The 24,040-nt window shown below is 42.7% G+C and overlaps 3 protein-coding genes across 7 annotated transcripts; 2 read left to right on the forward strand and 1 right to left on the reverse strand.

Annotated features, from left to right (window-relative positions):
* Positions 1–81: 81 nt before the first annotated feature.
* On the forward strand, positions 82–8,336 carry gpr180 (G protein-coupled receptor 180). The gene is made up of 10 exons (XM_019890988.1): positions 82–331; positions 517–660; positions 1,038–1,132; positions 1,283–1,388; positions 1,518–1,698; positions 4,016–4,065; positions 4,147–4,304; positions 4,362–4,550; positions 4,624–4,701; positions 5,833–8,336. Exons 1-10 carry the CDS (start codon positions 193–195, stop codon positions 5,986–5,988), a joined length of 1,296 nt encoding a protein of 431 aa, XP_019746547.1. The 5' UTR covers positions 82–192; the 3' UTR covers positions 5,989–8,336.
* A 627-nt stretch (positions 8,337–8,963) lies between these two features.
* Positions 8,964–20,386, forward strand: gart (phosphoribosylglycinamide formyltransferase). Of its 4 annotated transcripts, XM_019891522.1 has the most exons (22): positions 8,964–9,044; positions 9,297–9,379; positions 10,695–10,844; positions 11,844–11,939; positions 12,015–12,189; positions 12,466–12,577; positions 12,662–12,730; positions 13,058–13,183; positions 13,367–13,454; positions 13,532–13,786; positions 14,527–14,758; positions 14,970–15,064; positions 15,139–15,248; positions 16,345–16,543; positions 16,622–16,873; positions 17,351–17,503; positions 17,738–17,941; positions 18,020–18,157; positions 18,237–18,367; positions 19,116–19,257; positions 19,324–19,439; positions 19,515–20,386. In XM_019891522.1, exons 3-22 carry the CDS (start codon positions 10,700–10,702, stop codon positions 19,710–19,712), a joined length of 3,036 nt encoding a protein of 1,011 aa, XP_019747081.1. In that variant the 5' UTR covers positions 8,964–9,044; positions 9,297–9,379; positions 10,695–10,699; the 3' UTR covers positions 19,713–20,386. The 4 variants fall into 4 exon arrangements, with proteins under 4 accessions (XP_019747081.1, XP_019747079.1, XP_019747080.1 ...); XM_019891520.1 differs by having other exon boundaries at positions 19,324–20,386; XM_019891521.1 differs by lacking the exon at positions 8,964–9,044 and adding an exon at positions 9,051–9,205 and having other exon boundaries at positions 19,324–20,386.
* Positions 20,387–20,899: 513 nt separating this feature from the next.
* hemk2 (HemK methyltransferase 2, ETF1 glutamine and histone H4 lysine) lies at positions 20,900–23,550 on the reverse strand. Of its 2 annotated transcripts, none has more exons than XM_019891525.1 (6): positions 23,259–23,550; positions 22,388–22,474; positions 22,233–22,323; positions 22,073–22,156; positions 21,841–21,982; positions 20,900–21,230 (listed from the first exon to the last, which is right to left on the reverse strand). In XM_019891525.1, exons 1-6 carry the CDS (start codon positions 23,393–23,395, stop codon positions 21,115–21,117), a joined length of 657 nt encoding a protein of 218 aa, XP_019747084.1. In that variant the 5' UTR covers positions 23,396–23,550; the 3' UTR covers positions 20,900–21,114. The 2 variants fall into 2 exon arrangements, with proteins under 2 accessions (XP_019747084.1, XP_019747083.1); XM_019891524.1 differs by having other exon boundaries at positions 22,388–22,477.
* Positions 23,551–24,040: the final 490 nt, after the last annotated feature.

Below are 24,040 nucleotides of genomic sequence, written 5' to 3' on the forward strand. Positions count from 1 at the left end.
CGCTTTTCACATTCATCCAAATCCTAAAAGGAATAGTTTCAAGGATTTTTAAGGACAATATTGAATGACTTCCGCTTTGTTTGTCTCCCTGCAATTAACTTGATGCTGAAGGGATGTCCACTGGTTTCGTGGCTCAATGAAGTGATGAGCTAACCTTGATTGGTTTAAATCGTAAAGATTAGTGTCTGTAAAATGTCGAGATTATTAACCGCGTTTACAGCCGCAGTACTATTCTCTATGCAGGCTTTTGGGAAAACTGTAACGGGACTTTTTCAGACCGAAGTAGCGAGACAGCATCAAGGCCAATTCATCACAAAATTCATGTATCAAGGTAATTCAGTTGTTATCATTTATACCGATGATGTCAGGATTTCAATGTTCACCCCTTCGCCCCTCAACGTCTTTCTAAAAGGAAATTTAATATTGGCAGCCTTTGAAATTTCAAACGATAAACTGTTGGAAAGGAGGACACATTGAAAGGTTTCCCTTGTTGTTTGACTGTCTACCTGTCTGTAGGTGCTGATGGTTTGTTGGTCTGTCAAGTGGACAACCCTTCACTAGCTGCAGAAAAGGAATCCCGGCTGCTGCTGTATCCAAATGTGGACGAGGATTGGGACAACCTCAGCTGTTCTGAAAGGCTCAGCAGAGCCCATTTCATCAGTAAGAAATTTGCTACCAGTGCTACCGACCCAACGTTATCAACATTCGCATGCACATCGCTAGTCATGCCCACTTCAACCTCTGAAAATATCAAAATAATCGCCAGAATATGACAGATTTTATGGCTATTAGGCCCCCCTCCCCCACCCCATATACATTAACTATAGAGACAGGGGCAGTCGTTCTGATATTTTAAGAGGTTGAAGTGGGCATAAATATAGATGTCCACGTACATCATTTTACTGATGTTGAGTGAAATTAAATTTTTACATGGACATGAGTTGTTTTAGACTGTCCCCCAAGGCACGATTAGTCAAACTACATATACACTCAGTCGCACACTTCGACATAGTGTGTTTTTCCTCCTATTGCTGCAGTTTCTCTCAGTCAAGAAGAACACAACCAGACGATTCCTAAATATTCATCCCCTACAGTGTGGAACGCTCTCTATGCAGATCGATACACATGCCAGGTAAATGTTGAATCATTTCCCTTGGCACGTGAATATCTCCCATGACAAACGAATGTGCCGCGGGACAGTGGTTGAGAATCACTGGGGTGACCAGTTGTACTAATAACACAGCGTGAAAGTTTGAGTCTGCTTATGTTCTCTTAACTCCAGGAGGATACAGTGATCCCTTCTCATGATGACCTCAGGTTTACTGTCCTGCTGCTCAATGCTGATTCTGCAGGAAACCCCCTGGAGCATTTTAGTGCTGAGGTGGCAGGTCAGACATCCCTTTGTTCAGTGAAGTTCAGAACCACCGCTGATATGGATTTTGCGAGAAAAACTGCGTAGTTGAATGCTGAATGCTTTCACATGATGTATATTATTATTTTCTTTTCTTCTCCGCTAGGTCTCCACACATTTTACTTCCTCCTGCTTGTGGCGTACTTTGTAGCTTCCTGTATCTACATTAAGCCACTCTATCAGGCTCTGAGGAAAGGTGGTCCCATGCACACAGTCCTGAAGGTGCTGACCACAAGTCTGGCCTTGCAGGGATGCTCTGCCCTTTGCAACTACATTCACATGGCCAGGTAAGAGAAGACATCAACTAGCCGAAACCAAAGTAGCCATATTCATCTGGCCTATGGCTATTAGAGCCTTAGAAAGATGCCATGACATTACATCTTGTAAGATGAGCATTTACTGTCCCAAATGTCTATAGAGGGCTCCGTCCTTTTAGCAATTACCCACAATGCACTACCGACGGCCAGACACGAATAGACTTCGTGTATGGTTGTTTATAACAGCCCTCCAATATGGCCGCCGGTAGTGCATTGTGGGTAATTGCTAAAAGGACAGAGCCCTCTATAGTAAAGAAGTATAGTGTGTCCTGGGGCAGTCTAGGGACTGGGGTGGGAGGAGCTTGATTCTGTGTCTGGTGAACCATTTCTATTATTTTCAGGATGGACGTAAGCTCCTGCAAGATAAATTGAATTCATTTTAAGGCTTTTAACACGTCTTAACCAGGGGTGCCATTAATTATGGAGAGCATGACAGTGTTTCCTCACTTTTCATGGGTGATATGTTCTAGGCCCCATCAATAAGTGAATTTCTGCAAAGTATACACTGGCCTCTTATTTATTTTTATTTATTTTATTGGGGGGGACATTTACGCCTTTATTAATCCTTTCAGGGACAGTGGTTACTATAATGGCCAGTTTATCATGTTATCAGGTTAGAGGGTGCATGAAAGGGTTAAGCCATTACACTCCACCGCTGCACACATACACACGGTTCCAACTCCTCCAAACACTTGTTACATTTCATTCATTCATTTTCCGATCCGCTTATTCTCACAAGGGTCGTGGTGGGTGCTGGAGTCTATCCCAGCCGTCTTCGGGCAGTAGGCAGGGGACACCCTGAAACGGTTGCCAGCCAGTTGCAGGGCACACAGGGACGAACAACCATCCGCGCTCACACTCACACCTAGGGACAATTTTGAGTCTTCAATCAGCCTGCCATGCATGTTTTTGGAATGTGGGAGGAAACCGGAGTACCCGGAGAAAACCCACGCAGGCCCGGGGAGAACATCCAAACTCCACACAGGGAGGCCGGAGCTGGAATTGAACCCGTTACCTCTGCACTGAGGTCGACGCGCTAACCACTGGACCACCGTGCCGCCACTTGTTACATTTATTAAGTGTAATTTTTAAAATCCAAAATGTAGAAGGATTACAAACTGCTGATTATAGGCAACGAGCTGTCTAATTTTCATCGTCTTGGTTTTTGTAAAACAAATTTCCCCTTAAAAAAAAAAGACAAAAAAATCCAACTAAGAAGGAAGAAAAATAGCAAGAGAACATGCTAAAATAGTGACGTCAAACTGCAATGAAGTTAGTGTCACAATGAAAAATCCGCAATAGAGTGAATCTGCAATAACCGAACTGCAAAATAGCGAGGGACCACAGTATATGTTTCCAGGATTTTAGCTAGCAAGATCCAGCCGTCTGCCTAGCCATACAAATTTTCACAAAAAGAGTATGTTTCTACAATAAATTTATATATTATACATATTTTTAATTTTTTTATTGACAACTTTTAACACATCTTAACCAGGGGTGCGAATAATTATGGAGGGAACTATATATTGTGTTTTACAACAATACTTAAAGGGATGGTGTTGTAGCAATTTTTGATTTTCCAATGTTCCTTAATTTAAAAACCCACAGTTGATTTCAATAATATGTTCGCATTAATGTACATTTTTTAAATATAATCATAGGTCTAGTAATCTCTAACTAATGACATGCATCTCGAGGAGGTTGACATATTTCGCTGCTATATTTCTGGCACTGTTGCGGCGATCTATGGGGAGGTTTGCCTCATGTGCTGGTGACACCAGCCTCAACACTGCATGCGCTTAACAGCGAGTGCACACGCCTCCACAGCGTAGCGCACAGGCGAACACAAAACCTAATGGGGAGCCCATGCCAGCACCCCAGAACAGTTTGTTTGCTCAGAACTTTGTTCAGTGTCTTTGCAGAGCAGCTCGTAGCATCCAGTGAAATTGCAAACCAAATCATTGGACTAAAACACATGGGAAATAGGCAACGATCACAGAGGCTACGGGTTTTTCACCTTCCTGTTTCTGGTCAATAAAATCCACAAGCCCAGTGAAATCCTCAGTCTGGTCAAATCCTTCCCTTTTCAAGTGTTGTAAACTCATGTAGTTGAAGATAGCATTTGTAACAAACAAAAAATCCCCACAATGGTCCAGTCTAAGTTAGGTTCGGGTGCATTGCATGGTGTTCGGCAAACTTCAGAATTAAGCTATCAGAATGTAATGCATTTAGCACTGGCGGAGTCATCATGAAACATCGTTGGCATAAAACACACTTCATCTTACAGGTACTCCAGAGACGGCATTGGCATTCCACTGATGGGCAGCCTGGCTGAGTGTATGTCCTCGCATCTTTTTTGGTGGGAAACTTCCGAAATAAAACACCAAGTGACTTCTTTGGCTTGTTGTCCCTGTGCAGTCTGGGCTATGGCAGCTCAAGTGTCAATACTGTACACGTTACTGAGCCTGTGCGCGAGCTGGAGCCTGAGTCGAGGCCGTAAACCTCAGTCCCGACCTCTGCAGTGGGAACAGTCTCCGGCGTCCACGGCCGTCGCCGTCTGCGGAGTCGTCGTGCAGGTACGCCCACTTTTGTCAGGTGGCCCGATGCAGAAATGCTGATGGTGTCTCTTCCAGGGTGTGCTCCTGCTGTGGGAGCAGTACTCTGCGTCCGAGCGCCAACATCACAGCCAGCAGAACCTGGCGGGCATTCTCCTCATCGCCCTGAGGGTGACACTGGCCCTTCTGCTGGCCTCCGTTCTCTACCAGATCATCTCCACCGAGAGGAGCACACTGAAAAGAGATTTCTACCTCTGCTTTGCCAAGGTTACCTGCAGCGGCATGCGACTTGCTACTGCTACTGTCACAGCAGCTCCTCACGCTTGCGTTTTCTCCGCAGGGATGCTTCCTGTGGTTCCTTTGTCATCCTGTCCTCGTCCTCACGTCTGTCATCTTCAATGAGCACCAGAGGGAGAAGGTTTGGAAGCCTTTTCCGCTTCATTAGCAGATGTGTCAAAAGTACTCACACTCTGTACCAGGGGATTGGGGGGCGGGGGGCGGGTGTCAATGAGTCAGGGGGCATCCTCAGCACAGAAATTACCTTATCTTCTCAAATAAGGGGGCGGGCCCAGGGAACATGTTGGGATTTTGGTAAACTAGTGTTAGGGTTTAAACTAGGTTAAGGGTTTCAAAGTAGTGCTTTAAAATAGGGTTAGTTCGGGTTACAAAGTAGGGGTTTAAACTAGGGTTTAAAACTAGGGTTACGATTTCAAAGTAGGATGTTAAACTAGGGTTAGTGTTTCAAATTAGGGTTTTAAACTAGGGTTAGGGTTAAAAAATAGGATTTGAAGCTAAGTTAAGGGTTTCAAAGTAGTGCTTTAAAATAGGGTTAGTTCGGGTTACAAAGTAGGGGTTTAAACTAGGGTTTAAAACTAGGGTTACGATTTCAAAGTAGGATGTTAAACTAGGGTTAGTGTTTCAAATTAGGGTTTTAAACTAGGGTTAGGGTTAAAAAATAGGATTTGAAGCTAAGTTAAGGGTTTCAAAGTAGGGTTTTAAACTCGGTTTAGAGTTTCAGATCTGAGTTTCAAACTAGGTTTGAGATTACAAATTAGGGCTTTAAACTCGGTTAAGGTTTTCAAAGTAGGATTGAAAATTAGGGTTACGTTTTACAGTAGCATTTCAGACTAAGGTTAGGGTTTCAGTGTTGGGTTTCAAATTAGGGTTATGGTTTTTAACAGGGTTAGGATTTCAAAGTAAGGTTTTAAGATAGTGTTTAGGGTTTCAGAATATTGTTTTAAACTAGGGTTATGTTTTCAAAGTAGGGTTTTTAACATGGGTTAATATTTCAAACTAGGGTTTTAAACTAGGGTTGGGGTATCAAAGTAGGGTTAGGGTTTCAGAGTTAGGGTTGAAAGTAGGATTTTAAACTTGAGTCTGGTTAAAAGTTTAATGTCATAAAAATAAATACTCAAGTGATCTCCAGGTACTTGAAAAATCTACCCAATTACATTGCACTGTATTTGTACTCTATTACCCCCCACCACCCACTGATCATTTATGGTTGAAAAAATGAAAACAACCCGTTTTTGCTTCGTCTTTTGTGCAGGTGGTCACCATTGGTGTGATTCTGTGTCAGTCCATTTCCATGGTGATCCTCTACCAGCTTTTTCTGTCTCGTTCCCTTTACTGGGAAGTGTCCTCACTCTCGTCCGTGTCACTACCACTCACAATGTCCAGAAACAACCAGAGGGGACGCTATTGAGTGACCCTGCTGGCTTTTCCACAGTATCCCGGACAGAGCCGACGGGAGGCGTCGTGCTGCAGGGCCGCTTTTGATCTTTGTTGTTTTCTGCGAAGCAATGGAACAGATTGTTTCGCATCGTTTTTCTTCCAGGGAATCAAAGACGGCACCACAAGAGAGGGGCCGCCAGGGAGGACAAAGACAGAAAACAGCAGGGGCTTGTTGTAGAAGTTGAGTTTTATTTGGCTTTTTTTTTTAAACATATATAGAAAATATATTACAGAGTGCAGGGACTCTTAGTGGAATTTATTTCAAGTGGGAATCGGCCTGAGCGTGATGTGGGATGAAGGTCTATAAGAAAGTCATTTTGAGTATGACCATACAGAAATGTGAATTTAATTGCTTGACATAGAGTCCCCTCCAAAAGTATTGGAACAGCAATGCCAAGTCCTTCGTTTGTGATGTATACTGAAGACATTTGTGTTTCAGATCGAAAGAGCAATATGAGAAAGAAGTTCCAAATTGCAGCTTTTAGTTGATGGCATTTACATGTAGATGTATTAAAAAAATGGACAGCAGCTTTTGTTTAAAGCCACCCACTTTTCAAGTGAGCAAAGGTATTGGAACATGTGACTGCTGGGTGTTTCTAATTGCTCAGGTATTGCCATTTTGATTGATTGCTTGAAGATTACACGGTTGTTGTTTACGGCGTTGGGTTTCACCATTGAGAACTGCATTTCCTGTTAAGCAACTATGAAGACGAGAGAGCTCTCTATGGGAGAAAAGCAAACCGTTTTGAAGCTGAGAGAAGAGGGTGGACTACTGTATCAAAAACTATACACAAATGCAAGCCATTCATCAGCAAAAAGAATCGGAAGGCCAGATTGGATTTTGCAAAGAAGTACAAAGATGAGGCACTGACGTTTTGGAACTAAGTTTCATGTACTAAAGAGACCAAGATTAACTTCTATCAAATTGATGGAAAGGCCAGAGTATGGAGAGGGAAAAAATCTATTTATGACCCAAAGCGCATAAGCTCGCGTGAAGCATGGTGGAGGTCATGTCATGGCTTAGGCTTGCATGGCTCCTTCTGGAAAGTGCTCACTAGTCTTTATTGATTATGTACCTCAAGGGGGTTGCAGCAGAATTAATTTTGAAGTCTACAAATCATTTTGTCTGACAATTTAGAGAAAAAGGCATCCAAACTGATTTGGAGAAGCTTCATCATGCAACAAGACAATGACCCAAAACACCTTTCCAACATGACAAAGGGCCTAATAAGGGTGAGGCGGGCGGGGTTTTTGACTGGCTAAATCAATCATCGGACATTAATCCAATAGAGAATGCATTTCACCTCCTGGACAGGGCGCTGAAGGCAGAACCCCCTCCTCCCCCCAGAAATGAACAAGAACCGAGAGAGGCTACAGTAAAGGCCTGGAGGGTGAATGAAAGGGTTCACTTCACTTCATAATGTCCATTCCAATTCTTTTACTCAGTTGAAAACTTGTTGGCTTCAAAACAAAAGGTGCTCTGTCCTGAGTTGTTTAACACAGCTCCATGTAAATACCATGAAATAAAAGCTGGACTTTAGAATTTTTGTCTTCGGGAAGGAATTGCCCTTGATGGTTCAATACTGTACTTTTGAAGGAGAACAGTATATCATATTTAACCTATGTCTGTGGAGGCCTGTTTGTCTTTCCTCTTGTCAGCCTATCTCAAAGTCTTCATCAGCGGATGAAAGACAGTAACCTCAAACTTTTAAAGCGAGTTAAGCTATTTCAAGTTTCTGAATGCATGCCATTCAAATATCTCCACCTCATTTCAGACCTGATGCTTGAAAAAAAATGTTTCTGTTGATTTTTTTTCAAATTTATGTACAGTTAAAGAAAATGTAAAAGTGAGCAGTTCACTATTGTTTCATTCTTCACAACCTGTGGAAATATGTGACCCGAAATGTTTCAGGGTAACAAAAAGTGCACATCCCCTTAAATCTTTCCCTTGTTAAATGTTTGAACCCGATGCTGATGACACCCCCGACCCACGCTCCCGCTGCATCCAAAAAAATCTCTCTCTCTTTGTACACCAACATGACAAAACAAGAACTTTTTGATGCAAATGTAATATAAAAAGGAAATAAAGAATTATACATTTTAGTGTGACACATTATCCTCCTTTTTGAGATATTTGTACTCATTGAATGAAGTTGTCCTGTGTTAAAATGTTGCTGGTGTAGTCCTCGTGTGTCTTTAGTCCAGCACAGGTATAACAAAGAAGAAATCTGAAGCTTATGAGGAAAATGTTAAAAGATATTGCATTATTTTTGTAAACACCGTTTTAAGGTATTCAAAAAATAAAATGAGAACTTGCCATTTAAGACATTTTTTATTGTAAAAAAAAAAATATACTTTTCGTTTAACATTTTTAAAGTCGAATGTTACATTATACAGTTATTGGCTATTTTTGTTTGAAAAATGAATGTCAATCGAATATTTAAGTGTTAAAATAAGAATGCTACAGGATGTCGCAGTACTTAAATTCCAGTTAAAACATATTTTTCCGTATTGGCTATTTTTATTCCATCCTTGATTGAAATGGTAATGTGTTACAAGAGAACAAAATCATTTTTAATCTTAAAAAATATTTGCCGCACCATATTTTAATTTGAATTACAAAAAAACATTTCAGTATATCAGACTAGTTTTTTGTAACACGTAGTGAATGTGAATGTCACAATATATTGACTATTTTTACTGACAAAATGAAAAGTCAGATTCAGAAGTCACTTCAATGGTACAAGATAACAGATGCACTAATACCAATTACCTTCTGCTTTGTCTCCGGAACACAAAACTCGCCTTCAATACCATTAACTAAGCATTATCTATCTATCTATCTATCTATCTATCTATCTATCTATCTATCTATCTATCTATCTATCTATCTATCTATCTATCTATCTATCTATCTATCCAGCCTAAAATCTGTGATGAACTACAAGTCCCGTGATGCATTACTTTGTTACACCCCGAGGAAGTTGGAGAACTCTTCCTAAACGCCAGTTTAGACGCAGTTTGAAGGTAAGATGCTAAACGTTTTATGAAGCAACAATCGATAGCAACCATGGAGCTTTTTGCACAGTCGTTCGTTGCCTCTAGAGAACTTTATGCAACTTGTATTAGCATTTAGCACGGCAAAGTACATCCTTGTCACAAACGGGATCCACGTGGTGTGAAGATGTGTATGTGCGCGTGTTTTGAGTTTGCGTCCATTTAATGTTTGTGTGTCTCATTGTGCGTGCCGTGCCTGGTCTTTTTTTCTTCTTCTTCAAGTCTTCTGGCCGCTGAAAGCAGAGAAGACGTATCCGCCTCCCGACTGGGATCTGGCTAATTCCAGCTTTATTACAAATCCTCAGGTTAGTGTTACTATGATTCTGGAATGTAACAAGTTGCCTTCTAACATATTCTTTTGCAAGCATAGAAACATTTAATGCAAACTAACAGTAGAGAGATTAAGTGACTTCTTATTTTGCTGTGTGATGGTTTTTTGATGTTCAATTCTTTTGTTCAGTACACATGGCAACATGTCTCACTCTACGTAGTCGATATACAGTTAAAACAAGACTGATGAAAGCTAAACTTCTTCAACGTCTGCACTTCGGTAAAAGTATAGACTCTGAAATCTGCTTAAATAGAAAAATGAATGTATACTATTATTGATATTCAAGAGATCTGAAAATATGTTTTATTTTTCTTCTTTTTTTAAACTAAGAGCTAACTATCATCGGCACAATTTTTGTTTTTTTTGCTATCAAAACAATTTGTCAAGACAATATGAAGTGGCAGCAACTTCTCACAATTCTCTGAAATAAGGTAATTGTTGGCAATATCCTGCTTCTCTGAATGTGTTGTGCCATTCACACGAATGCTCCCTGGTTCACATTCCTCCGTGTCGCTTCTCTCCCTTACATGACCCGAAGATCTTAATCAAAGGATCAACCATGGTGAAATTTAGTCATTTACCTCTTGCTATTTATGTCTTGTCGACATATATGGCAGTTAAAACATTGAGAAGCCTATTTTTACAAAGTAAGTAGTAGAAAATCCATATTTGTAATCCATATTTACTACCACTCTTGTGTGTGTGTGTGTGTGTGTGTGTGTGTGTGTGTGTGTGTGTGTGTGTGTGTGTGTGTTTAAATCCGAATGTCTGGAGTAGTCAACCTGGGATGAACTCTGACCCCACAATTTTGACTTTTCGGTTGATGGGTGTGATCGGTACACACTGATACACACAAAGCCTGAAATTGTTGTGTTCCGGATAAGGAAGACAAATTGCATCAGTCTAATCGGAGCCTTCCAGTGATGAGATCACATGGTGGCACACAAATGTCACAAGGGTCCTAATCATTGTGACTGTCAGCACTTTGCTACTTAATGAATTATCAACACCAGGATGCAACAAACTAATACTAAGTCAAGAAAACAAATCCAAAATGTTTACTCCAGTTTTCTTTAATAAAGTCGTATAAGCTTATACGCCTGGGAAGGTGCTTGTCATTTTGCTTTGTGTTTTTGTTCTGCCTGATTGGGCCCATCTCTAAGTGTGATAATATAAGACTGGAGTTGTTTGAAAAGGTCAGCGCTTCCTCGCCGCTTGACCTTTTGTTCCAACCAGTTTGTGTAATTTGACGACGCGGAGTGGTGAAAGGTCATTCTCCCATCTCGCAGGTGCCATGGCTGAACGGGTGCTGGTGGTTGGCGGAGGAGGGAGGGAGCATGCACTGGCGTGGAAGCTGGCCCAGTCGCAGCACATCCAGCAAGTCCTGGTGGCGCCAGGAAATGCTGGGACGGTCAACTGCGGCAAAATTTGCAACTCGGGTAAATGTAACTTTAGTTCCTTTGAAGAATATATTATACATCCCAATGTACAGGTAGTATTTTTATTTCCAATTGCATTCAATGAATGGGAATTTTTCACTTATCTCTTTTCCATAATAATAATCTTTTTTTTTTAACCAGGCATGTAAAAAACAAAGTATATTAAAGATAAATAAAAAGACAATACAACTCACATATCCAGTGCAGGGGGAAAGATACAAAATATCCGATAGTTTTCAAGTCATTTTGTTGTGGTGTTGCAATTTAGTGTAATGTCCAATTTTGTTTCCATCCATGACCCTCAAGCAGTGCCCGATTCGCTGGTTTATTGAACTCATCTCTCCGGTGACCAGTGGAACAGTTTAGCACGTGGGAAAAACAACTAATAGTTGAATTAAGCGTAGCTCCATAAATCAGGTTTTGAGCTGAGGTAGAAGGCTGTTATAATCGAAAAGTGACGGTTTTTGTGTTACCGTCTTGGACACTGCACTTGTGTCTCACCTGCAGAGATAAACAACTTGACAGAAATGCGTGTAGTCATTCGTGCGTGAATGTTTTTTGAGGGGTGAAAAATAGCCATGACCAGTTCCTCTTCACGCCGTTCCCACATAACCATCTAATTAAGATTCATTCATACCCTTAGACATTGTGAAAAAAAAAAAATAAATCCATGAACTGGTGAGCACTTGGGTGATGAATTGCACATGTATAAAATCAACAAAAACAAACAAAAAAAATCAGCTGGAATAACGGCGCACACTGTGATGTCTTCCACAGGAAGCAAGCTAAAAAAAAAAAAGACTTTTTTCACAGAACACTTTTTTTTTGTCACTGAACTACGCTTTACACAAAGTAAAATCTGACTGGAGTTGTTCAAAAGTTTTGAACCTTTTTACCTCAAAATCAAAGCTTAAAAAAAAAAAAGCACATGTTCAACCATATATTTGTGCGGGCATTGCCTAAACGGTGATGTAATCAAATGCTCATTCTCATCTACAGAGGTGTCAGTGAATAACCACGCCATATTGGCTCAATTTTGTAAGGACCATCACGTGGGGCTGGTGGTGGTTGGGCCTGAGGTTCCGCTCGCAGCAGGTAAGTTGAGCGTTTCTGTTCAAGTCTACCGCTAGTGCTCCTTAGCCTCACCATCGGCCATGCTTTCCGACCTAGGTATCGTGGACGACTTGATGGCGGCAGGAGTGCGGTGTTTTGGCCCATCTGCGAAAGCCGCCCAGTTGGAGGCCAGCAAGAGCTTCTCCAAGGCCTTCATGGAGCGCCATGGCATCCCCACAGCACGCTACGGCTCTTTTACCGACGCTGAGGAGGCATGCAACTACATCCGCACGTCAGTACACCTGATTTTCTAAAAGTAAATTTTTACTGCCTCGACCTCTGCCTTTAACTCTTGGAGCGCAGTTGACGTGAAAAAATGTCAACAGGGAAACCAAACAGAAGTAGTCTACGTTTTTTTTGTTTGGGTTTTTTTTTTGTGGGGGATGGGCACAGAAAAGCCTTGATTGTTAAGCCGGGACAGTTAAAGAGTACCAAAAAAAGTTTTTTTCTCTTTCTCTCTCTCTCGCTCTCTCTTTCTCTCTCTCTCTCTCTTTTTTTCGTCTCCCAGGGCAGACTTTCCGGCGCTGGTTGTGAAGGCCAGTGGCTTGGCGGCAGGCAAAGGAGTTATTGTGGCACAGGACCAAGAGGAGGCCTGTCGGGCTGTGATGGACATCATGAAGGTGAGTTGCGTTGGATGTGCGATGAGCAATGTTGAGTGGATTATTGTAATCTTTCATTTTGTTTTTCCACTCTTGAATTGTCAGGACCGGGCATTTGGGGCTGCAGGCGACACAGTGGTGGTGGAGGAGCTTCTAGAGGGAGAGGAAGTATCTGTGAGTTCTCGCACAGCTAAAGTAGCAAACACAACAGCGGTCCCCAAGTGTTTTTTTTTTTTTTTTTTTTTTTTGTGTCATGGACCTGTTTCACATCCAGTAAAGCAATATTTTAATAGATTGGCATAAAATGTGCAAGCATTTCGCTGAATGTGGTTGTTGTCATCGGAGCCCTGCGCTTGTTTTACTCCAACAAGACATTCCATTTTGGGATAATGGGAGACAATGAACCTCCAGCTGCACCTGATTTTTAAACTAAAACTCATGTCATTGTCTAATGATCAAATTTCATGTCCTGAAAGAGAACAAAACGCATTGCACTTGCAGTGTCTGTGCTTCACCGATGGCTCCTCGGTGTCGCCGATGCCTCCAGCACAGGATCATAAACGTCTGCAAGATGGCGATCGGGGGCCAAACACAGGTGGCATGGGAGCCTACTGTCCCACTCCTCAGGTATGATGATGGAAAAACATATGCAACAAAAAACAAACAGACAAAAAAAGGATTTGGCCTGCCATACTGAAATGCCGAGTCTATTTTGGCAGACGTTTCCCAAACGTTAAATCTCAGTGACCTAAAATGCAAAGCCATGTTTGTGTGACGTGTCCAGAGACTGCTCAAGAATTTGCTTTTCAGGTGAGCGAGGAGCTGCTGGTCCAGATCCGAGAGTCTGTGCTTCAGAAGACTGTGGACGGGATGAAGCAAGAGGGAACTCCTTACGTTGGCGAGTGTAGATTTGATACCAAACTTAGTTTGCGATTGATAGGCTGCCATCAACATCATTATGATGTGACTCTCCAGGAGTTCTGTACGCCGGGTTGATGTTGACGCAGCAGGGTCTCAGAGTTCTGGAGTTCAACTGTCGCTTTGGAGACCCGGAGTGTCAGGTCTTGCTTCCTTTGCTAAAGAGCGACTTGTACGAGGTCATTTTGAACACCATCAACAGCAAGCTGGCCTCCAGCCCCCCCGAGTGGCACCAGGACAAATCTGCCGTTACGGTGGTGATGGCGAGTTCCGGTTATCCTGGCGCCTACAGCAAAGGGGTGGTTCTCACTGGTAAGTGGTTGGGGTACTAATAAAGTTATATAGTAGGACCGTATTTTCTGGACCATAATTCGCTCCTTCGTACAAGTTGCACCAAATTTATTTGATAAAATCCAACACCAAGAACAATCATGTCATCTTGAAAGGCAAATGAAAATAAAAATACAGAGAACAATAGGCTGAAAAAGTGTACGATATGCTCACGTTAGAAGACGCATAAACAACTTAACTGAGAACCTGCCTGGTATGTTCACATAACATATTAGGAGTTATTCAGATTAACAAACAGAACAACTGAAGTCATTCGCAGAGCCAAAAACAAAAGTCGCTTATCAAAATGACTAAAATCAACATACGTTGACAACATCTAAGCACATTTGCAGCCAAAAGATTTAAAGACATTTAAAAGCAAAGGAATGAAATAAACTTAAAAATTCAAACAGGATTTAAAAGCATTTGTACTTGGGCCTGACTTCCCTTCCGATGGATACTTGTTCTATTTGCGTGCGGCATAACAGCTAAATGCCACTTCACCATGTTTGCTTTGAAACCCGGGCTCCACTAGTTGACCTGAGTCTGCAGACGTCCGAGTTTAAACTGAACATACCACAAGCTATGATGCGGAAACATTTCAATTTTGTACAAATGATTTCACTTGGGCGAAAAATGCACCGCTTGTGAAGACTCTCCTTCACTTCCACTAACAACTCAGGCTAAACTTGCCTCCTATTCTTCCATCCTGTACTCCTCAGGTCTGTCCCAGGTTGAGGACAAGGGGATTCAGGTGTTCCATGCAGGCACAGCCCTGAAGGATAAGCAAGTGGTCTCCAGCGGTGGCCGCGTGCTGACCGTCACGGCGGTCAGGCCGTCTCTGGAGGCCGCGCTGCAGGCAGCCAATCAGGGCGTGGCGGCTGTGGGGTTCCCCGGTGCCGTGTACCGCCGCGACATCGGCCACAAGGCCATTGCCCATTTCAAGCAACGCAGGTGTGTTTGAATGCGGCTCTAAACATTCCATCTTCTGTACGGTTGCTGGCTTGTTTTATAAATAAATGAATTTTGGATGATCTCGTTGTTGCTTCTTCACTTGGAATGACCATCACTGATAATTTTATGATTTCCAACACAAAAAGAAGCATTCTTAGGTGAGAGGTGTGCAATGACAGCCCGCATAGTGATTTGACCGTGTCTCTGACAGAGGCCTGACCTATAAAGACAGCGGCGTAGACATCACCGCTGGCAATAAACTTGTGGATAGAATCAAGCCTCTGGCCAGGGCAACTTCCCGTCCGGGTAACTTGACATTTGAAAGCAATCTTTTTTCCATATGTGGAAAATATGCGTTCTCACCTATTTCTCTTCACCAGGATGTAATGCTGAGCTGGGAGGTTTTGCTGGACTCTTTGACCTTAAAGCAGCAGGGTTTATCGACCCGATCCTGGTATCTGGAACGGATGGAGTCGGGACCAAACTTAAGGTGTGATTTAGCCATTGCCATTCCTTTTTATATACATTTTCAAACTTTATGCACCATACCATACTTTTGCTATTCTGCATAACGCCTGTGAGGTTTAAGTATCGTTTTTGTGCACTTGGGTTTGCCATCCTCACATTCTACACTGTACTATCTGTCACGTTGAATGTGTGTGGGCCTAACCTGTTGAGCGATTATGTAGAATTGCCTGGCTGTTTAACCTCCTAAATATTAGCCACTCTTGTGTTCAGTGAAAGCGACAGTTGAGGCCCATCAGCAGGTCGTCTAAGAATGTGCTGTTGTGTTGACTGTATTTTGTCACTGTTTGTTCAACAAAGCCATTGGAAGGGCCTAAGAAGCTGTGTCTACAGTCTATTCCTTCTGTCTTGAACACCTGCGTAGGGACCGCAATACTTTCTATTTAGCAGTGTTCAGATATATTGAATTAGCTGATGATTACTTTAACGTGGGCGTGCAGTTGTGTAACTTTGACGGTTGTAATTTGCAATTGGGACATTTCGCTTTACTTAGGAAATAATCCCAAAAGTATCAACCCAATGTCCTTAAACGTTTGAAGAGTGTGTTACTTTAAAGTAGCCCTCAAGTTAAAATAAGAACAACTTTGCCGTTGACCTAAACACTGTATTCTGATCAATATTACATTCACAAAAGAAGAGTTAATCCGATTAATCCACTTAACCAAATGTCCTCTGGCTCGCATTGCAAACATCACGGCTCACCTGTTTTCCGTGTTTGGTCACGTGATGTTGACAATTGAATGGGGCGCTGCGGAGTAAAACGTCAGCCTCATGAGAAGGCTGAAACAGGAGGGTGAATCTGCTTGATGCGAGTCCCCCTTTAAAAAAGTGAAACTTCTCCCCGTGTTTTCTCTTATCACACCCTTTTTAAACATCAAGTGTCATCTCAATCATGTAGTAAGGTGCTGATATTTTTTAAATGATTTATTTTTCTTCTAGCCGCCAAAAGAAAATATAAAACCTTTTTATTTATTTATTTTTTTGTTCGTATTTGGAATGAAAGTGTCAAATGATTTTCTTTTTGCCGTTGTTTGATTGAAAAAGCGCTCGGCCTCTTTCAGATTGCTCAAGCGTGTGGGCAGCATGGAAGCTTGGGTCAGGACCTGGTGGCCATGTGTGTGAACGACGTGCTGGCTCAGGGTGCCGAGCCGCTCTTCTTCCTCGACTACTTCTCATGCGGCAGGCTGGACGTAGATGTGACGGCCACGGTTGTCGCGGGAATCGCCAAAGCGTGCGAGATGGCCGGTTGTGCTCTGCTGGGTAAGGGGAGACACCGCCGTCAAAATTTCCGGCGTACTGCGCTGCCGTATCGACCCACCAATCTTTGTGAATGTGCAGGTGGAGAGACGGCAGAAATGCCTGGAGTCTACGTCGCGGGGGAATACGATCTTGCTGGGTTCTGTGTGGGAGCAGTGGAGCGGGGAGCCCTGCTGCCTCGGCTGGCGGACATCACTGAAGGAGACCTCTTGATCGGCATGGCGTCCTCTGGTATCCATAGCAACGGCTTCAGCCTGGTCCGCAAGGTCTTGGAGCGAACGTGTCTTAGCTACAGCTCACCGGCACCTTTTGGTAACCCAGGACAGACTGTTGGTAAGTGTGGGGCTGATTGTTATATGGTTGTGCCCTGAGATACAAGTAACACACACACAATTTATTTTTTTGAGATAAGAGCTGTCGATTGGACAAATGTATTCATTCACTTGTTTTTTCACTTTGGCAGAGGCAATCATTATACATTATTTAAAAAACAAGGCTTAAAGATGTTTATTGCACTCTCAGCTGAAGGTTATTATCAAACTAAATAAAATAAAGAAAATGACATGTCTTGTATTATTGTATTGTAGTAACCACGTAGCCTCCACTCCCCTATGCTAACGTACAATAGGCAATTTCATTGGCACAAAAGCTAACAATTAGTTTCTGTCATATATAATTATTTGTTATACAATAATATACCTGTATAAATATAATAAAGATAAAAATATATAATAATCTGTTTGATTGCAAGTGTAGTTTGTACGCGGGGACTCGGTGTAACTTCTTGCTTATTTTCACAATGACCTCCAGGGGAGGTTTTGCTGACGCCAACTAAGATCTATAGTCGTCTGCTCCTTCCAATCCTGCGGAGCGGTGCTGTCAAAGCATACGCTCACATCACTGGAGGAGGACTTTTGGAAAACATCCCTCGGGTTCTGCCCCAGGAGCTGGCTGTCGATTTAGGTGAGGCACACGTTACATGGAATCGAGTCATGGGACACATGCGCTATGTCAGTAATCGTTCACATTACTTTTTTTTTTTTCCTCTCTGAAATTTAATTCAGATATAGAACAGGCCTTCTAGTCCAAGTGGCACTCATTTTCTTCCATTTTAACTTCCTCTACCATAGATTTAGTGGTAATTACATTTTGAATGACTGGAATTGATTGATATTTACACATGCTTTTTCTTTTCAGATGCATCTCGTTGGAGCATCCCTCCAGTGTTTTCCTGGCTGCAGATGGAGGGTGGCCTGAGTGAGCGTGAAATGACCCGCACCTTCAATTGCGGCTTGGGTGCGGTGCTGGTGGTCGCCCCCGTGGACGCTCAAAGGGTCTTGCGGCAGCTGCAAGCCCACGAAGAGGCCTGGATCGTGGGTGCGCTCGCTCACAAGCCACCTGGTGAGACAACAAGCGTCCGGAACCTCCATGTGGGAGTCGCACACAATACACACTTGCAATTTCAATGTGGTACTGCAGGTTCTGAGTCTGTGGTGGTCCGAAATCTGAAACACAGCCTGTTAAACACTGGTCCAGCCTCCAAGAATGGCAGTTGTCTTTGTGATAGCGGCATTCCTCACAAGAGGACCAAGGTTGGGGTTCTCATCTCAGGCACAGGTTTGCTTGTTTATTATTTCATGAAGTGGGTTCCTAAAATGGCACAGACTACAAACTCTGGTTCGCTTGTTTCCTCCAGGGACCAATCTTCAAGCCCTGATCGATCAGGCCAAGCGCCCATCTAGCTGCGCAGAGATTGTGGTTGTCATCTCCAACAAGCCCGGGGTTCAGGGTCTCAAGAGAGCGGCATTGGCTGGCATCCAGACACGGGTACTTGTCTTTTAAGAGTTTCTGTAATTACAAATACAGATGTTTACATAATGCTCGCATCTCTAAAATCGCTACTATTCAGAAAAAAAAGAAAAGGCAAGTCAGCTTTTTGAAGCACGTTTCGTACACAAGGCAACTCAATGTGCTTCACACAAGCAAAGACACACCAACTAAAAGGATTGACAACCAACCTCGAACGACATTCAGATGCAAAGCAGAGAAAATGAAAGGAAATTACTAAAAGAATGTACGTTAACATTTAATCATATTAACAGAAGACTTTAAAAACATATACACTGAAAAAAAGTTATTTTCTAAAATTACAAAAAGAAAAAAAAGATTCAAAAATGTCGAAAGGACCTTGATCAAAGGCATGGGGGGGAAGGAACGTTTTTAACCTGCATTTAAAATCATTGACATTCAAAGGTTTGTAACCTACAGTAGCTATTTTTTTTCACTTGTCTTATAAAAACAAAAAAAGAGTCCAGACTTTCAGTCTTGAGCCCTCATGATGCCACATGGCTCCCGCAGAATGAGTTTTACAACACTTACGCATCCAAGAGTAAATAGATTTGTTTTCAAGCTATTTTCGACACCTCTAATTGGTCCATAATGTGTAAAAAATAACAGATGGTGTGGGGACAGACGAATGGTATTGATTTGTGATTATTATAAATTAGGAAATTAACCTATTTGGTCACATGAGCTTTCCATCTGACAGTGATGCTGTGTGTGTGATTAAAACTAGGTGGTGGACCACAAACTATACGGGAGCCGAGCTGAGTTTGACGGCACAATTGACCGCGTGCTGGAAGAATTTGGGGTGGAGTTGGTGTGTCTCGCTGGATTCATGCGAATCCTCACAGGGTCTTTCGTCAAGAAATGGAACAGTGAGTTGAAGAACTAATGATATCAATCTTGAGATTTTTATTTTTTTAAAAATCGTCTCATCTTAGGTAAACTTTTGAACATCCATCCCTCCCTGCTGCCCTCCTTCAAGGGCGTGAACGCCCAAAAGCAAGCTCTCCAGGCCGGGGTGCGGGTCAGCGGCTGCACAGTACACTTTGTTGCAGTAAGTCGGCCACGTTGTCATCCGAACATCAGCACGCCACCAAAGCCAAGACGAAACTTCTCATTTGTCTGTCAGGAGGAGGTGGACGCAGGGGCCATCATTGTGCAGGAGGCTGTACCAGTGTTGAGCGGCGACACAGAGGAAAGTCTGGCGGACAGAATCAAAGAGGCCGAGCACAGGGCCTTCCCGGCGGCTATGGAGCTGGTCGCCAGTGGGGCCATCCACCTTAGTGAGGACGGACGCGTCATCCGCCGGTCCAATTTGCAGCAGTAGTACTAATACAGTGAAGTAAAAGTGTAGTATGACACTGTAGCAAAGTAGGGCCTTTGGGGAAATAAACATTCCAGATTTGCATGAATGGTGAATGTTTGCTTGAGGGCGTGACGGCTCCCTGGTGCCTGCGGGCATCCTTGTGGGTGACCCCTGAAGTCGAGTCAATATAACAATGTGAAATAAGTACAAGAATGTAAAACACAAGGAATTTGTCTCTGGTAGTAACAAGCAATAACGAGCAACTACGATAAACAAAGACATAAGTATAGAAAGACTTGCCGTAATGTAAAGGAACCATTGTTCCAACCAATGACGGTTGTGCGATGTGCACTCATTGAGCAGAGTTGACATTTCTCCATTTTACCCCCAAGAAGTTAATATTCCCATTGAACTTGATGTTTATGTTAATTTCTTAGGCTGTTTGAAATGCATATTGGTCAAGCTCCCACACTTTGAATTGACTGAAAGCAATTTTTGCTGATATTTAATGAGCACATGGTGGCCCTTCACTGAGCAACATGATTCAGTTAGCAAGCTGAAGTAATGTTTTACACATTTCAAATTTCTTAAAGGTTTGCATATCAATACATCACATTTTAAGCTTGTCCAACTATAAGCAAGATGAAAATGCTTTACGATTGATTCGGTAACTATCCACTGCTACAGCCACCTTTAAAGAAAGAAAATGCTGGCCATAATGTCATTGAAATTGGTTTCTTAAAGGGGCGGTTACCCCATAACAGGATGGTCAGCAATTTCAGGAAGATCCATCCATCCATTTTCAGATCTGCCTATCCTCACAAGGGTGGCGGAGCGTGCTGGAGCCTATCCCAGCTGTATTCGGGCAGTAGGCGGGGGACACCCTGAACCAGTTGCCAGCCAATCGCAGGGCACACAGAGACAAACAACCATCCGCGCTCACACCGAGGGACAATTAAGAGTGTTCCATTAACCTTTCACGCATGTTTTTGAAACCTGGAAGGAAACCAGCGTACCCGGAGAAAACCCACGCAGGCACGGGGAGAACATGTAAACTCTAAACAGGAAGGCCGCAGCCGGGATCGAACCCACAACCTCTGCACTGTCAGGCCGACATGCTAACCCCTTAAACATTTCAGGAACATATGCAAAAAAAAAACACATTTGATCATAACTTGTCAACGATGAAACCATAAAAAAGATGCATCATTTAAGAAGAGCATGTTGGATGTGAAAATCATCTACCGTACATGGGAAAAAACGGTCTAACTTTAAAATTAAGAAAACAATACGATGTCACATTTTACTGGTATTGTGCCAATGTTTGGCCACTCTTGAGAACTCAGTGTCATGATTCTGTTACATTTTCATGATGACTGTGATTCTGATCAGGACACTTGACAGTGACATTGACCCACTAATTTCATGCATGTTTGCACCAATGGAAGCACAGGACTGTGAGCCTCTCGTTTCCAGCTCTGGTCGACAGGTGTGGCTTTCCCTGCAGGCCGTATCCACTCAGTGTCTGGATGATCTCCTCTAGGATTTGAAGGAACAACGGGTGAAAATAAATGGGATGATTTCAATCAAGTGAGTCAGCAGCAAAAATATGAAAGGATCACGGAAACCACTAAAATTTCTCATGGGTGTGAATAACAAGGGCATTTTAGTTTACGTTATAAAACAAACTGATTACAAAAAAAGTGTTTAAAAAACGAAAACTAACAACTACATTTTCTGTTTACAAAACTATGATATTAGCAAAAATGTCAATTTTCATCTTTGGCAATTTAATATATGAGCCTTTGAGGTAGATTTTTATCTTGCACACAACAAGACTAAAGCTAAAACAAATAAAACCTTAAAAAAAAGCATTTTAGAAAAAAACTATTGTACGAACAATCCCATGCTGAAAACTAATTAAAAGTAAATAAATAAATTTTAAAAACTATAAATGCAAATTCCCAAACAAATATAACACAAGTGAACAGTTGTGTTGTGACAAATAAATCGTTCATCTTTCTGCCAGTTACATATTCTGTTTTTTTTTGCCTCATGTAAAATGTGTGCCTTGGCTCCACAGTGACCTGGGACAGAGCACCCCTCCCCCCTTGCCAACTCAGCAGTGAAAAAAAAACAACCCAGGCACCTGGATCATTCTCTGCTATGGTGACCAAGTAGAACAGCCCTCGACTGGACAGCAACTGGGATACGATTGGTAGAAATCTGTTGGTGACCTCACGGCCTCGTCTCCCACCGGCCCAAGCAGCTTCGATGCCTTTGCTGCCCACCTTGATGACACATACACGCACAAACCCCCCCAACTTAACTCCTCCATGATCTCACTTGGGTGACATCTTAACTTTAAGGGGGAGAGCCACCTCACTGGATGGTGTGACCACATATGGAGGGTTAAACAGGAGCACATCCACTTGTCCACTCAACCGGGGCAGGAGACTTTCCACCTAAAGCAAGAGCAATGGTGAAGCGGGCAACTCAAGATTTGAAGTTGAGCCGTATGCAGGTAAAGCAGCGCCTGACCAGGTCTGTGATGATGGGCTCCAACGACACGGTGTTGCGTGACGCCGTCCTGGCGGTGCACAGCGCTGCCGCACGATTCACGTCTGTACAACTTGTAAACACACTCTTGGTCACATGGAGGGGAGCAGACGCGACGACAATGTTGAGACACTCACAAGTAAATCGCAGAGGGTCCCAGCAGGGACGCGAGGAACGCGGACACCACTCCGGAGCCGCTACCGACCTCCACGCACACACACGGCCTGCTGACAATGGTGACAAGCGTACTGCAATGGACATTCTTCAAATATTTTGCAATATTCAGCTTTCGGGTGAAACTTCAGCGGTAAACTGAAATGCCTTTGCAGGCGAACTTGACTGAACCTTATCTAAACTTTGAGCAGTTGTTCAGTGTTCTTTTTGTGGAAATGGCAACAGTAACAACAAATTTAAAAGTTTGGAGGTCAAATTAACATTGATTTTAGGTTAATCCTGAAATTTCACTCCAAAACTGGTTATATGAGTGACAGTCAGGGACATAATTCAAGATTGCCATGCACACACGCACATAAACACAAAACTGAAATCTTCCATACATGATACTGAAATACACTTATATTCTTAGGAAGATACACGTTTCGGGGGTGTATGTGGGAGCAATTCAGTAAGGTGTGAGAGTTTCACTGAGGTGTGTGAGGGGGCGCGTTTCAGTGGTGTGTGAGAATTTCTCAGTAGTATGTGTTTGTGGGCATATCAGTGGTGTAGTGTGTGATAGTATTTCAATCACATGTGCGTGAGAGTAATTCAGTAGCATGTTTGTGAGCCTTTAATTTGTGTGTAAGAGCACATGGTGAAAGAGTGTTTTGGTAGTGTTCCACTAGAGTGGGTGTGATAGCATTTCAATAACGTGTGTGAGAGTAATTCAGTAGCACATTTTGTGGCAGTATTTTTATGTGTTTTAGTAGGGGTGCGTGAAAGTTTCATTGTGTATGAGAGCAGTTTAGTAGCATTTGTGAGACCATTTGTGTGTGTGTGTGTGTGTGTCACCTCATGTGCTGGAGCTTGCGAGCATCCTTTTCCAGCGCATCAATGAGCAGGAAGGAATCCTCCGACGGCTCGTAAACTTGGCTGAAGTCTCCGCGTCCGGCGTGATCGTACAGAGGCGTGGGGTAGTTCGCCGTCATGGTGAGTTAAACGCATACCTCCCTTCTCCTGGGGTCAGTCACGTTCATGTCGCGGCACCAATTAATTTTAATGAATCGTGACACGTTTGGTATTTACTCGTTGAAAGATACAACGCGCCCCGGTTTACTTCCTATTACGTCGTACGTACGTACTTACGTAAGTGTTTACGTCAGTCTGCGTCTTAGTCACTTTTGAGATGTAGCTACCACCTTGTGGACATTATTAAGAACTGCACTATTTGCTTGCCTTGCTTCGAATGAATTCTTCTTCAGTTCAGTTTATTGAAAGCGATCAGCTCAAAATCTAACGGTCATTAACAGTCTTTTGTGCAATTTTCTTCTCCTGTAGTTCAGCAGCTGTTTGTCGAGTCGTATGAATTTCAAGTGCAGTAAATAAATATTGGTTTAGATCTCCTGCTCGACCTGTTTTTCTGCTTCAGTTTTTCTGTTCTATTTCACTAAGTCAATGACAATAAGTCATTTTGAAACGAATGAACTGGCAAGGGCAGCAAGACGCAAGACAAACCGTGTTCAGTTAGTTTCATTTTTGAGGTTGTCATTTTAAACTAGTGGTCTTTTTCATTCAAACTTACAGGGTTTTTTGCAAGACTTTTCTTCGTGACTGTCAAATTCACAAGACGTTAT

Source organism: Hippocampus comes, unplaced genomic scaffold (genome assembly GCF_001891065.2).
Source record: "Hippocampus comes isolate QL1 unplaced genomic scaffold, H_comes_QL1_v1.1 scaffold174, whole genome shotgun sequence".
In the NCBI taxonomy this organism is placed as follows: Eukaryota; Metazoa; Chordata; class Actinopteri; order Syngnathiformes; family Syngnathidae; genus Hippocampus; species Hippocampus comes.